At 39.0% G+C, this 16,504-nt stretch overlaps 1 protein-coding gene across 6 annotated transcripts in view; it reads left to right on the top strand.

Moving 5' to 3' along the window:
• The window catches only part of LOC138692977 (discoidin domain-containing receptor 2-like), a 1,165,919-nt gene extending 1,158,399 nt beyond the window's left edge, over positions 1-7,520 (top strand). For all 6 annotated transcript variants that reach the window (XM_069816409.1, XM_069816408.1, XM_069816411.1 and 3 more), the window contains one exon: positions 1,496-7,520. In XM_069816409.1, the coding sequence (XP_069672510.1) occupies positions 1,496-1,798 (303 nt within the window). In that variant the 3' untranslated portion in view covers positions 1,799-7,520. The remainder of the gene's footprint in view (positions 1-1,495) is intronic.
• Positions 7,521-16,504: the final 8,984 nt, after the last annotated feature.

Here is a 16,504-nt window from a genome sequence, read left to right as displayed (position 1 = left end):
ACAAATTATAACTTGAATATTATATATATATCGCTAAAGGAACGATAAAATATAAATAACTTGAATATTATTCATATCGGTAATGAACGATAACAGAATATAAATGTTAATTTGAATATTATTATTCACGTCTCTAAAGAACGATAACAGAATATAACAAATTATAACTTGAATATTATATATATATATATATATATATATATATATATATATATATATATATATATCGCTAAAGGAACGATAAAATATAAATGACTTGAATATTATTCTTATCGATAATGAACGATAACAGAATACAAATGATAATTTGAATATTATTCACATCTCTAAAGAACGATAACAGAATATAACAAGTTATAACTTGAATATTATATATATATATATATATATCGCTAAAGGAACGATAAAATATAAATGACTTTAATATTATTCTTATCGATAAAGAATGATAACAGAATACAAATGATAATTTGAATATTATTTATATCGCTAATGAACGATAACAAAATACAAATGATAATTTGAATATTATTTATATCGCTAATGAACGATAACAGAATACAAATTACAATTTGAATATTATTCACGTCGCTAAAGAACGATAACAGAATATAACAAATTATAACTCGAATATTATATATATCGCTAAAGGAACGATAAAATATAAATAACTTGAATATTATTCATATCGATAATGAACGATAACAGAATATAAATTATAATTTGAATATTATTTATATCGCTATTGAACGATAACAGAATACAAATGATAATTTGAATATTATTTATATCACTAATGAACGATAACAGAATACAAATGATAATTTGAATATTATTCACGTCGCTAAAGAACGACAACAGAATATAACAAATTATAACTTGAATATTATATATATCGCTAAAGGAACGATAAAATATAAATAACTTGAATATTATTCATATCGGTAATGAACGATAACAGAATATAAATGATAATTTGAATAATGCAGTATTTATATAGCTGAAGAACGATTAAAAAATAAAATGAAACCTTGAACAAATCCCGAACTCACAACCTTCAAATCATTAAGCGAGCTCTCTACCGCTGGTCTACGAGGCGCAGATGTGGAATGATTCCATAGTTTCGAAACTGCTTCTAAGAGCAGGTGCATCGTGTAACAACGCCGTGACCCGAAGTGGACTTAGAAAATATTCGCTGTTCACGAGTGCGGCCACTTTTATTGTGACAACTGTACAAAAGCTCCACGGCGACTTGAACTCTAAGCAACCACAATTCGAGAACCGTTCTGTGTCTATGTCCTGGAATGTATTTAAATTGAAAATAATACTATTTATATTAAATGTTGTATCGTGCATGAAGAATATTGGATTACATACTTTTATAAATGTTTCCAGTTCTACAGGCCACGCGAAGAATAACTCTTGACTGACAACAGAAACTATAACTTTCAGAGCTGTCCAGTAAGATGCTAATGGGGCGCTTCTTTATGTCAAGGGCAAACACAGCGCGAAGAGTGACGTGTGGTCCTTCGCCGTGACCCTGTGGGAGATCCTGATGCTCTGCGGGCAGCAGCCTTTCGCCGAACTCACGAGTGAGCAAGTGGTGGAGAACTGCAACCACTGGTATCAGAACGACGGACTGCAGCGGTATCTCCCGCGGCCTCCGGCGTGTCCCAGAGAGATCTACGACCTCATGGGAGAGTGTTGGAAGAGACACGAATCGGATCGCCCTAGATTCGGAGAGATACATCTCTTCCTGCAGCGGAAGAACCTCGGCTACGTGCCTGCCAACGGGTAGTTGGTAGTGAGTTCTTAACACGTGACTTTGTGGGGGACCACTGGGAGATGATTCCGCATCTTCATATCTGTTACGTCAACGACTTCTAAAATCAGTTTTTCGAAATGTTGATATTCTATTATTGTACGAGTGTTTGATTTGTTATTTGTTTCACAGATCACCCGGAAGTAGAGTCGAATATAAAATAGCAGTTTATTGACTTAATTTCAACAACCAGAACAATGCACAGGGCTCGCTTCAAATGAAGATTAGTTCTACAGTTTACGTATTTCATTTTAATATGTCTAAACAAAACATATAGTGCACAATTGGAACTTTAAGATATTCAGTGTGTTTTACATAAAAACAGGAACCTGCTGAATTGCAACAATGGAAGGACAATCGTGCGTTAAGGTAAATTCTAGGTTGTGCTCAGGGCAGCATCAACCAGAGTGGTTGTGTTTATTTTGTTACATAAACTGAGAGGGCGTGAGGCACAAACCAAAACCCGTGGGAGGAGCTATTATTGCATCTCCAACAAGTTAAGGAAGTTTAAGCTCTCTGAAGTTGATGTCAGAAAATATGTTGATTCGTTATTCTAGTGTAGTCCCGTGCCCACTCCAACTTTTCAATTGTTTTCTTCTCCTAAACGGCCATAATAACAAGATGTATAATTTACTTCTCTATCGTGTTGTACTGTATAGGATAACGATGTTGATAAATAAGATATAACTATTTTTCACGTCTCGTGTAATCATTCACTCTAGTGTCTTTCTCACTGCGGCGGGATCACGTATGCAGGGGGGCAACAGGTGTCACGGCCCTGGTGCCAAACCGCTGTCAGACGTGGCAACTGCGGAGTTGAACAAAAATATTAAATACGCGTTCTCTATCACGACTCTTAGGCGTGGGTGTGTGACGAGCGAATGTGTGTTATATCCGTGCAAGCGTGCGTGTAGGCGCTGTAGACCCAGCTCCCTGCACACGAGTCATTGTAAATATACAGAAACGAGAAAAGCATCATTTTTTGCACCGAGATGACTATACGTATATTTTCCTGGTTTTCGTAGAAAATGTAGATCAAGTAGGAAAGTTTAATATTCTAATGGGAAACAAAACGTAGTTATTACGATGATGCATACATTTTTAAATTCCAGAGGTTAACAACATGGAACTAGCTCAATTTTAGGTGTACGACTTTTTGATGAATGTGAAAATTACAAATATTGTGAATAAGATAGAAACACGTCTTCAACGAGACATGCCGACATGCGTTCCACCAGTGTTACTTTGGCCTATCTTATGCGTAAGCAAGTAGTTATACTGTGTGTATTGTGCGTGAGTATGTGAGAATATTTTAAAACACTTCAGATGATGACGAGTTCGTTTTATTGTAAATTCTATCTCAAAGGATTCATCTGAAAGGAAGGATCTCTTCTTCCCTCTCCCTTGAGAGCAATGGTTGTGATACAACGGCGAATTTGTGCGGCGGGTAGCCAGATCATCACGGAGATTGTCTCTAAATCTGAATTAATATGCACATGCTTCCTTAAAATTAATTAAATGATATTGAAAAATTTACATATCACTCTATAAATCGTCGCAACGACTAACGCTAATACTAAAATTTGTCTTTTTCTTTTTGATCGTCACTAGACAGTTGACATTCACTTATCGAAATGTTTTAGAAAAATTGTGAACAAGCCTTTATGAAAAGTTTCTGTATGAACTCTGGAAAATGACGCTATTTTTCTCTGTCAGTTTTATATTTGAAGTTGCTCGCGTGAATTACCAGCACGACGTGTGCCATGAAAGTAGAGTTGCATAATAGCCACCCGTACAGTATGGTAACTCCCAACGAAAAATGCAGTCTTTATTTAAATCCTTATTTACTGAAGAATCGGCTTCAGATTTCGGTGATGCTCTCTCACCAATCAACAGATTAAAAGATAAATTCGCGTATTTCTCAGTAGGATTCACGCTTTGCAGATGGAAAGGCTACGCTGGAAAGCACAACTTATCTACAGTATTATGTTTATTACTCGAAACTCACCGCTGAAATGTCGTTGTGAACTTATTTCTACTTGGAGGTAGTGGCCTCTCCCGTTGTCCTCTTCCTACCGTATATCCTCTATTTTCTCACCATATGTATGTATGTTCCAAGTATTTTACCTACGAACCACAATTACGTATTTAATATAAATATTTTGACTGAATAAACCACCAAAATTCAGGAGTGACTCTTAGTCACTGAAGCATATTACGCAGAAATTGACCAGAAAAATGTGTGGTAGGCAAACTCCACGCTTGACATTCGGACCCGACAGAAACTAACCGCTGCACTTCCGTGTGTTCTGTTGGAACGTTCAAACGTGTATATAAACACTACTTCGTTTATCCCGCTGAAGCATGTAATACTCTGCTTCACACAAAATTTATTTTCATTCTTGTAACTTTGTTAATGTTTAGGCCTATTTTGTCCTAATATTTAAGTACAACCCTATGTTAACCGAAAAAAAAAAAAACAAAATTTATTATACTTACATTAAAAGGATTTTCACTTAATGACGTCATTAACAACTTCATTCCTGCTGTGCTACTTGCATCCTAAAATTGATTATTATTTCATAATTTCGACCTGTATCAAAATTATAATAGGCATTAATTTTCTGCATATCTGGTTTTGCTGTGTTATGTGTAAATAGTAACATTCGCAGGAGTTCAAAATAATTGGCCGTCTTGTGAAAATAATGTTGACCTCATTTAAAATTAATGTACAGTATTTAGCCTGCTATTTCTCTTGTTTCTTCGTAGCGTAATTTTATTGTCGCAGTTTTGCTTGGTCAACATCATGCAAGCAAAGGAGTCCGCATTCTATCACTACTATTATTATGCATATTTGACTGAGTCACTTCTGATCTATTACATTGTGTTGTAATCAATATCAAAGTTGGGCTTCCTCGAGTGCATATGGTGAATAAAAAATCCTGAAATCAACAATAATCTGAAATGCGGAGCATAGCTGTAGTACTTAAAATGCAAAAGAAGTCATTTAATACTGGATTCATATGATGAGCGGCCTGAGGTATGCTCGGAAACTACAGGGGTAGTTAGGATTTAGATCGAGTAGGACAGTTACCATATTTGATGGATAAAACATATTTTCTGCATTAAAAACCTGTTTTGCATAGTAGTGGAATTGTTCTAAAGAAAGACTGTCCCTTTGTGGTGTGTCTTCACGTGTCTGGTAACATCGTGCAAAATAAGAATCCAACGGCCGTAGTTTGAAATTGATTCATTCTGAATATTTCATACGTCATAATAGTGTGCTCGATACGCGCCAGTATTTCATTGCATTGGCTTTATTAGTAACCAAGTGCAGACACACCACCGATATTGTACATACTTTCCTTGTTTTAACATATAATAACGATTGGCTTTGAACAGGACTAATATTATGTGACTGTAACAGAAGAATTTCCTTTTGGGCTATTTATTAGGGCTGTAAGCACTAGCCGCCACTGTAAGTTTCGCTTGTGCAGGATTAAGTTATTCTAAACCGAACAGTGGATGTCTTTAATGTAATAAATACGAAAATGTGTTTAAGCACACGTCACCAGGCCGTAGAACTCATACTGCCGCCGGTGACTAAAACAAGAAGTAGGGCTGCTGAGTTGTCCACGGTTTATAAAAATAGTCTATATATAATGTACGAGGACTTTTACATTTTGTGGTCACAGAGTGTCTTAGGCGTTATGATAAAAATTGTGGCACTTTTTGTGTATAATTTGAAATCTAAGATTGGCGTCTTTTTTTCAACGTTACAACTTTGTATAGGTACTTCTAAAATACGTTCGCATTGTCTTTCTATGGACTACAGCATACTTAAAATGTGACATTCAACAAACAACACTGACGTAGTAGTTCGATTCATCGATCCTTGTACGATACGAGAGAAACTCGATTTCTCCCATTGCCACGTGACAATCAAGCGCGGTGGACTCGCTCTCACTAGTCACTAGTCAGTAGTCATTAGTCATTAGTGTATTTTCTTTGTTCTAAAATTTAATAAAATGGCTGTTAATTTTCTACACAAAGTTTCTGTATGGAATGCTGTTTCATAATTTGGGACATTCCGCTGTGTAATACTCCGTTCATTTCAGTGTTTCAGTATGTATGGATGCACTATCTATTGTTTGTAAATAAATGTCAAAATTTTGCCATTTCAACGATCTTTTCTCTGTAAGATCGAAAATATGAAAATGTACTTTTCAATTTAAAAAGAAAAGTAATGTGGTTTAGTACAGTTGTAAGTAATATTTTAAGTATTTCTAGGCCTAAAATTTTAACTTTGAAAAATAATAGGTATTGTTCATTCAATCAATATATTACGTTCATATTTGTGTGTAATTTGTATGACGTCGTTTCTTTTCACGAGTAAAGTTATCTGTTGCAACAAACTATCTGACTAGTGCAAAAATCGGTGCATGCTTCTGTTTGGGAAGTCTGTCCCTATGCCTTCAACCGAATCATTAAAATGTATGGCCCAACGTGACTATTAACAGCGTGGACTACAAATCCCAAGTTGGATGTTTTCAATTACGTTTTAGATCTTCACTGTTCACAGTCAAGTTGGATATTTCTCGTATATTTTTCGAATGTATAGAGCAGACTTCACGATTTGAATAGCTGCAGACCAGATAGTATTCACTTAAGAAACTGAACAACATTTGGGGACATTTCTGTTATAGCGTACGACTTGCCTCTTGCTCAGTCTTATCTAGCCTGGACATATTTTCTTGGCAAATAGGAAATGAGTCAGCGTATTCCGAATCTCACCGGTCCGGTGGCATCAATGACGTCACGTTGCAGCGAAATAAGGAACAAAACTGCTGGAAGGATCAATGGCTGTCATGGCGACCGTACAAGTTGTCTCTGCTACGCTAGCAAAATTTTGCGAAATTTTCGTACTGCCATCTCGTTCAAAGAAACCTAGCATAAACAATTTATTTCTTGAACCGGTAGTAATAACTGGTCCGTTGACATGTTCGCTCATAAGCCATTAACATATTGTTTTTACGTTGTGCTCATTACAAACAATACAGCAGAACACACCGCCATGACACAACTGTGCACGATGTCATTCGTCTGCTAATTCCCGCCCTATACAAGAACCAATCAGATTCACTGATGGCGACTGATGGAGACTGCCACCACCTCTGCAAGTTGATGGCACTGGTGCGACATCGGTGGAGCATCAATGACGTCATCGGTGGAATTCGGAACACCGTGATGCCATCGGATTGCTCACCGGTGAGATTCGGAATACGCTCAGAGAACGCGATGATAATGAGAAGCATGACAACACAGTAGGTACCAATTCTAATGCATTCCACTGCGTCTAATTACTTGCTGTGTGAGATTTTTATACTAGTCAGAGATGCCTGTCTGCAACAGAGAAGGCCTTTCGTCATTTATATACATAGAGATAATGTTACGATTAACAGAGTAAGAGATACTGTGTGAATGTTGTATACGAAGAGCGACTGGAGAGAATACATTGATTTCATTTAATTTTGCATGTTTTTCATCTAGACATATCACAATTAAAGAAACTCTAGAAAAGAAAACTATACCATGCACTATTTTACAACATAGCTGTAAAAGGATAAGTGCCACAATAATACAATTGAAAATGCTTTTTGTATTCTTAAATGTCGATAATAAATGTGTTGACAAACAATTATAAGTTCCGTTTACTCTACTTGTGAAATAATCCTCACTATGTTCTCATTCGTTATTATTTTTTAACAGCAGCTGCTACTGACACTGTGTAGAAAAGCAGGAGATATATTTTCAAGTGAAGAACGGTCAACAGTGCATCGGAGGAAGCAGAGCCAAGAGGAGGGAAGACAAGCTGGACGATCGACATGACTTGGAAATCATGTGAGTGAAGAAAAAAAAAATAAAAGTCAGATTTATCTATTTACTAACGGAGAACTTGTACTATACCTGGTAAGGTTTATCTTGTCTCAGTAGCAATAAAACCAAGTCTCTTCAAATGAGGGTGGAGATTATAGGAGGGTTGCAAATTTTCAGGATTCCTTTCAAAATCTTGTTATTGTACAGGCTACCGGAACTCAGTTTCTTGAAAGACAAGCTCAGTGACGGAACTACACAGTACGAAGAGAGATATTTTGTTATTTTATTTTATAATAAGAAAGAAGTGCGCACACACGTGCAATTTAGTTTGGTATTAGTTACTTCTCTTTACTATATTCCACCAGTGACTTCGTTCTATTCACACATTTACTAAAGTGATATTTTGGACACACTTCGTTGCACAGTTTGCACACGCATTCGGGGGAAGGTTCGTGGCACTCTGATCTTCTGCACAGTTTGTGGTGAACTGCTAGCCTTGTTATGGCGCTTCGTAACTTGTTGTCCGGCCTGTCCAGTTGCGGTTGATCATCGCGTCCGTTCCATAGAATTCACTTTCTATTTCCGCCTTCTTCTCTTGCATGACCGTGCGTAGTCGAAGTTCTGCTGCGGTAGATGGCAGCATGAGTCTGCTTCGTAGTTCCTCTATCAGGAAGGGTTCTCGCACGAGTTCGTACGCCATTCTGGAGGGTGCATATTTTGAGATTCCCAGTGCTGCTTTTATTTTATTTTATTTTATTTTATTTTGCACTACAGAATGTATCAACTGGTCCCTTCCGCCACTGGATGGATGGACGGCACCGCTCCATTCCCCCATCGCCATAACAACACAGACGCAGTGAGACATATCTCCTTTCTCTCTCTTTTCACAGTGAGACAAGATACAACACACAGACTCTAGCAACGCTTTCAGAATTAGAAGGCATGTAAGGCGGAGCCAGTCAGTCAGTTGAATCGTCGCAGTCTCGCGTACAACTTTCTTTATAACAGCCGTGTCACTCGAATCGGACTGTACAACCACATAATTCGTACGTCGCTTGGTTTGCATGTTATCGCTCTAAGACTAAGCAATAAACCACAGTTTAGTATATACAGTTGCGAAGCTTGGGATGATTTTTTGCATTTCTCGCGATAGTTGCTAGCCGCTTGGAGCGCTGTGAGTACTAGGAACAATAGATTGTGTCACTGCCATCGTGATCTAATACAGGCCGTAAGGCAGACCATGTAACTCGCTTAACCTGATCACGAAGGGCGGCGTTTCAACCATATAAATTAGTTGGAATGCATAAACAGTAACATATATTTCTCTAAAATGTAGTGTAATTGCATTAATAAAATTTAAAACAGTGATTATGAGACACTTCAGACATAAATCACTTGCGAGTTAAGATGAAATATTATTTTTGTTGGGAAAATTACGTTGTTCGTATGTGCAATACTGTACATGCCTTTATTTCGATTAAATATTGCGAAATTTTTGTACATTCATTTATGCACGATTCAATAATTTTCAGTTGCACCGCACGGATATTTAGATGTTGAAATTATAGGTTATGTTTACTGTTCCAGTTGCCCCTTTGTCTAATTTTAGTCGTCTCCAATGCCCTGCCATTCATATGGAAATATTATAGGTTATGTTTACTATATCTTCTATTCGCAAATTCGCAATTATACATTATAATTAAGCATAATGTCATGTATGATACTCCGCACATTCAATTTGTATTGAATTATTGTATTTATCTACTACCTAAGAGACGAAGTACCGGTAACAATCGTACGTACACTAATTTCATAGGAGTGGTATGATAAATTTTCTGCCTTTATTAAGGAAGGTAGATGTGCTATAGTAAATCACAATATAAATTCTTTTTTATTAAACCTCAAAATAGCTTCCATTCTAAACTTAAAATGTTGATGCCAAAAGATTATGTTAACATGTAAAATTCTCTTCACATTAAGATAATACAGTTTTGTAATTATTTCTGCAATATAGGCTATTATGCAACAAGAAGTAAAGTGAACTTATGGACACATTACACAAAATAAAACTTAGCTATGATACGCAATAAAGTTATAATATAATAATTCACTGAGCTCCATACACTGAAATAGAAAACCCGAACATACCGGTATATTACGGCCTGATGTAGATCGAAAAGGCATTGACTGTGCCGTATTTCGCATTGTTGTGAAAAGTTGTGTAAACTGTGAAATGTTCGTTATCGGTTGTAATAACTGTAAATGGCTAAAATACAATAATTTGAGCAATAATATGGGACAAGGAGACGTTTGTAGCGCTATAAATTCTAAGAAAAAAAGGTCAGAGTTATCCTTCTTCCGAAAGATCCAGTAAGGTGAGTTTATAAAATATAATATATATTTTATGAAAATAATATATAAACCTTATGTATTTCGTATTTCAATAGTGGAAGCAAGGTGTTAATTTTTCAAAAGAACACGATATCAAAAGTACAATACATTTTATCGTCTGCTAGGGAAAGAGTCTGTGATGAGGCGATAGTAGCAATCCTGGTGGCTAGCAACTATCTATAGATGTATATTTCAACTGTCTGTGATTGCATATTTAGTAAGTATTGAGCTTCGCAACTGCATATACTAAACTGTGAATAAACCTTAACACCATACGCTCTGAAGTCTCGCTGTAAGAAAAATAGATTGTTTATTTTCAAATTCAGACGTAGACTGTTTATTGTGTGTACTGAAGGACCTATATTGAACAATAGTACTTACAGTAGCAATGTCTCTTGAAGGGATTCAAGTGGCTCTGGTGTTTCGTCTGTTACACGCGAAAGAAAAGTTCTACACTCACGGGCGAAGATAGGCTATAATAATATTATCGTAATACGATATACGGTGTAAGAAGAAATATCGCAAACATCAACACTTTTGTCCCTTTTTCGATTAATTTTATAACAAAGAGTATTGACATGTCTCCTTAAGAACAATGAACCTTTTTAAGATTAGACAATTTAATTACACTTCCAGTGGCACAACAACGTGGGGTTAAGGATGTAAGAATTACCCCCTAATATTCAAAGGGTAATTGGCATACTTTTTACACTCCTGAAATATTAGAGCTATATAGTGAAGTTTTCATCTTTCTTTGTGATGCAAATTTCTAGTTTACAATTAATTTTTAATAATTTCGAGAGAAAAATTGTTCCGGAGCCGGGTATCGAACCCGGGACCTTTGGTTTAACGTACCAACGCTCTACCATTGAGCTACTCGGGAACTCTAACCGACACCGACACAATTTTTCCCTCTATATCCACAGACCTCAAAGTGGGCTGACAACCGTCAAGCAACCAACTTCGAGTGCACACTAACTCTGTGTGACTTAAATTGTGGTTTTCTGTTCACGAACAGTGACGTATATTATGCAAATCAAGATTTCAGGTATAACTCCCTGTAAAGTTGATTTGAATAATTTCGAGAGAAAAAATGTTCCGGAGCCGGGTATCGAACCCGGGACCTTTGGTTTAACGTACCAACGCTCTACCATTGAGCTACTCGGGAACTCTAACCGACACCGACACGATTTTTCCCTCTATATCCACAGACCTCAAAGTGGGCTGACAACCGTCAAGCAACCAACTTCGAGTGCACACTAACTCTGTGTGACTTAAATTGTGATTTGCGCAATTAATTTTTAATTTGTCTTAATGGGATAAAATAACTTCAAAGTCATTTTACTATAATAACAGAACTAATAAAATTCGTACCATTGCTGCAATGACACGAAACGAATGCTCTTTTGTCTAGTTCAGTACATCACAATCCTGAATTGAGAAGCAGTTTCAACTTTGTGGACGTCGGACGCTCAACGTGCTGTTTCATGCTTTGTGTGATCTTTAATTTGTTAGTGCGTTAATTCAATTAACCTATACAGGGTGTTTGCGACACAGTGTTACAAACTTTCAGGCATGATGAGGAAGGGCACATGTATCAATTTGAGATAGGAACCCTGGTCCGGAAATGACAGAGTCGAAAGTTATAAGTAAAAATAGTTCTGTGGAAATGGAATTGTAATTTGGCACCACGTGCCCTCCTTCCCTTAACCTTTGGAACAGTCGTGGAAAGATGGTATGGGCCGGATGTCTCCTACGTCGGTTCTTGCCCGATACAATCTGTGAGCTTGTCTGCTGTTCCCATTGGCTCATCCGTATTCGAAAATCAGGTCTGCATATTCCGCTCTCGTGTACTCCTCCATTTCACTAGGAATGATCGACTGGACACTGCAACTTGTGCACATACACTGCTGTCTACAGACGTGCATATCAGGACCGACCATGTCCGTTACACATTACGCCATCTGCATTGCTTTAGTGTAGTTTCCTGTCCCCACCCCTCAGACAGCGCACTGAATGGAATACTGTAAGTAGACAACGTAAACAACGTCAGATGAATACAGTATGTGTAAGATGTACAGATAAATACACATAAATAAATAAGTCTGTTTTGGAAGGTCAAAATGACCATTCTTTTAATTTTGCCGGCATCTCCCGTCCAAACGCAGGAGGATAGAGAGTTGTACTTTATACTGGAGATAGAATTCGACGAGCTGTATTCAACGCACTCATCGGCTTTGTTGTGACCACAGTACTGCGGAGTTATGGCGGTAAGAATGTCGGCGGAAGGGTGGTTTAAACCCTTCCCCTTTTTTTCTCGAAAATCAGAAAGTGTTCGCGATTGCCAATTTGATGCTATCGTGTAAGAAGTAAGTCGTGCGGTAATACAGGGCCGCATCCCGTTGCTCGGTATGGCCATTATTTCCGGAATTAGAGACTCAAATATTTCCGGTACCCAAAAATTAAGGCTAGAAAAAAGTGCGGCGGATTTGCCTGATTTTTGGGGTGATTGCTACTGAAGATGCAGAGATGTTACAGTTAAAAAGGCGGGCCTCTGAGCCGCTTCGTTCTCCTTGTGTAGTAAAAAGTCTGTTTTGGAAGGTCAAAATGACCATTTTTTGAAAATTTGCCGGCCTCTACCGTCCAAACGCAGGTGGATAGAGAGTTGTCCTTTATACTGGAGATACAGTTCGACGAGCTGTATTCAACGCAGTCATCGGCTTTGTTGTTACCACACGTACTGCGGACTTATGGCGGTAAGAATGTCGGCGGAAAATCAGAAAGTGTTCGCGATTGCCAATTTGATGCTATCGTGTAAGAAGTAAGTCGTGGGGTAATACAGGGACGCATCCCGTTCCTCGGTATGGCCATTATTTCCGGAATTAGAGACTCAAATATTTCAGGTACCCACAAATTAAGGCTAGAAAAAAGTGCGGCGGATTTTACTGGAGATAGATTTCGTGAAGCTGTATTCAACGCACTCTTCGACTTTGTTGTGACCACACGTACTGCAGAGTTATGGCGGTTAGAATGTCGGCGGAAGGGTGGTTTAAACCCTTCCCCTTTTTTTCTCGAAAATCAGAAAGTGTTCGCGATTGCCAATTTGATGCTATCGTGTAAGAAGTAAGTCGTGGGGTAATACAGGGCCGCATCCCGTTCCTCGCTATGGTCATTATTTCCGGAATTAGAGACTCAAATATTTCAGGTACCCAAATATTAAGGCTAGAAAGAAGTGCTGCGGATTTGCCTGATTTTTGCGGTGATTACTACTGAAGATGCGGGGATGCTACAGTTAAAAGGGCGGGCCTCTGAGCCGCTTCGTTCTCCTTGTGTAGTAAAAGTCTGTTTCGGAATGTCAAATGAACATCATTTGAAATTTTGCCGGCCTCTCCCGTCCAAAAACAGGAGGACAGAGAGTTGTCCTTTATACTGGAGATAGAATTCGACGTGCTGTATTTAACGCACCCATCGGCTTTGTTGTGACCACACGTACTGCGGAGTTATGGCGGTAAGAATGTCGGCGGAAGGGTGGTTTCCCCTTTTTTTCTCGAAAATCAGAAAGTGTTCGAAATTGCCAATTTGATGCTATCGTGTAAGAAGTAAGTCGAGGGGTAATACAGGGCCGCATCCCGTTCCTCGGTATGGTCATTATTTCCGGAATTAGAGACTCAAATATTTCAGGTACCCAAAAATTAAGGCTGGAATAAAGTGCGGCGGATTTGCCTGATTTTTGCGGTGATTACTACTGTAGGTGCGTTGATGCTACAGTTAAAAGGGCGGGCCTCTGAGAAGCTTCGTTCTTCTTGTATAGTAAAAAGTCTGTTTTGGAAGGTCAAAATGACCATTTTTTGAAATTATGCCGCCCTCTCCCGTCCAAACGCAGTAGGATAGAGAGTTGCCCTTTATAATGGAGATAGAGTTCGAGGAGCTGTATACAACGCACTGATCGGCTTTGTTGTGACCACACGTACTGCGGAGTTATGGCGGTAAGAATGTCGGCGGAAGGGTGGTTTTTTTCTCGAGAATCAGAAAGTGTTCGCGATTGCTAATTTGAAGCTATCGTGTAAGAAGTAAGTCGTGGTGTAATGCAGGGCCGCATCCCGTTACTCGGTATGGCCATTATTTCCGGAATTAGAGACTCAAATATTTCAGGTACCCAAAAATTAAGGCTAAAAAAAGTGCGGCGGATTTGCCTGATTTTTGAGGTGATTACTGCTGAAGATGCGGGGATGCTACAGTTCAAAGCGCGGGCCCCTGAGCCGCTTCGTTCTCCTTGTACTGTAAAAGGTTTGATTTGGATGGTCAAAATGACCATTTTTTGAAATTTTGCCGGCCTACCGTCCAAACGCAGGAGGATAGAGAGTTGTCCTTTATACTGGAGATAGAATTCGAGGTTCTGTATTTAACGCACTCATCGGCTTTTTTGTGACCACACGTACTTCGGAGTTATGGCGATAAGAATGTCGGCGGTAGGGTGGTTAAACCCTTCCCCTTTTTTTCTCGAAAATCAGAAAGTGTTCGCGATTGCCAATTTGATGCTATCTTGTAAGAAGTAAGTCGTGGGGTAATACAGGGCCGCATCCCGTTCCTCTGTTAGGCCTTTATTTCCGTAATTAGAGACTCTAATATTTCAGGTACCCAAAAATTAAGGCTAGAAAAAAGAGCGGCGGATTTGCCTGATTTTCGCGGTGATTACTACTGAAGGTGCGGGGATGCTACAGTTAAAAGGGCGGCTTCTGAGCCGCTTCGTTCTCCTTGTGTAGTAAAAAGTCTGTTTCGAAGTTCAAAATGACCATTTTTTGAAATTTTCCGGCCTTTACCGTCCAAACGCAGGAGGATAGAGAGTTGTCCTTTATACTGGAGACAGAGTTCGAGGAGCTGTATTCAACGCACTCATCGGCTTTGTTGTGACCACACGTACTGCGGAGTTATGGTGGTAAGGATGTCGGCGGAAGGGTGGTTTCCCCTTTTTTTCTCGAAAATCAGAAAGTGTTCGCAATTGCCAATTCGATGCTATCGTGTAAGAAGTAAGTCGAGGGGTAATACAGGGCCGCATCCCGTTCCTCTGAATGGTCATTATTTCCGGAATTAGAGACTCAAATATTTCAGGTACCCAAAATTATGGATAGAAAAAAGTGCGGTGGATTTGCCTGATTTTTGCGGTGATTACTACTGTAGGTGCGTTGATGCTACAGTTAAAAGGGCGGGCCTCTGAGCCGCTTCGTTCTCCTTGTATAGTAAAAAGTCTGTTTTGGAAGGTCAAAATGACCATTTTTTGAAATTATGCCGGCCTCTCCCGTACAAACGCAGGACGATAGGGAGTTGCCCTTTATAATGGAGATAGCGTTCGAGGAGCTGTATTCAACGCACTCATCGGCTGTTTTGTGACCACACGTACTGCGGACTTACGGCGGTAAGACTGTCGGCGGAAGGGTTTACCTTCCCCTTTTTTTCTCGAAAATCAGAAAGTGTTCGCGATTGCCAATTTCATGCTATCGTGTAAGAAGTAAGTCGTGGGATAATACAGGGCCGCATCCCGTTCCTCGGTATGGCCATTATTTACGGAATTAGAGACTCAAATATTACAGGTACCGAAAAATTAAGGCTAGAAAAAAGTGCGGCGGATTTGCCTGATTTTTGCCGTGATTACTACTGAAGGTGCGGGGATGCTACAGTTTAAAGGGCGGGCCTCTGAGCCGCTTTGTTCTCCTTGTGTTGTAAAAAGTCTGTTTTGGAAGGTCAAACTGACCATTTTTTGAAATTTTGCCTCCTCTCCCGTCTAAACGCAGGAGGATAGAGAGTTTTCCTTTATATTGGAAATAGAGTTAGAGGAGCTGTATTCAACGCACTCATAGGCTTTGTTGTGACCACACGTACTGCGGAGTTATGTCTGTGTAAATGTCGAAAATCAGAAAGTGTTCGCGATTGCCAATTTGATGCTATCGTGTAAGAAGTAAGTCGTGGGGTAATACAGGGCCGCATCCCGTTCCACGGTATGGCCATTATTTCCGGAATTAGAGAGTCAAATATTTCAGCTACCCAAAAATTGAGGCTAGAAAAAAGTGCGGCGGACTTGCCTGATTTTTTCGGTGATTACTACTAAAGGTCGGGGATGCTACAATTAAAAGGGCGGGCCTCTGAGCCGCTTCGTTCTCCTTGTGTAGTAAAAAGTCTGTTTGGAAAGTCAAAATGACCATTTTTTGAAATTTTGCCGGCCTTTCCCGTCCAAACGCAGGAGGATAGAGAGTTGTCCTTTATACTGGAGACAGAGTTCTAGGAGCTGTATTCAACGAACTCATCGGCTTTGTTGTGACCACACGTACTGCGGAGTTATGGTGGTAAGAATGTCAGCGGAAGGGTGGTTACTCTTCCCCTTTTTTTCTCGAAAATCAGAAAGTGTTCGGGATTGCCAAT

Source organism: Periplaneta americana, chromosome 17 (assembly GCF_040183065.1).
Source record: "Periplaneta americana isolate PAMFEO1 chromosome 17, P.americana_PAMFEO1_priV1, whole genome shotgun sequence".
In the NCBI taxonomy this organism is placed as follows: Eukaryota; Metazoa; Arthropoda; class Insecta; order Blattodea; family Blattidae; genus Periplaneta; species Periplaneta americana.
Note: the sequence above shows the minus strand (reverse complement) of the source record. Positions and strands in the feature narration are given on the sequence as shown.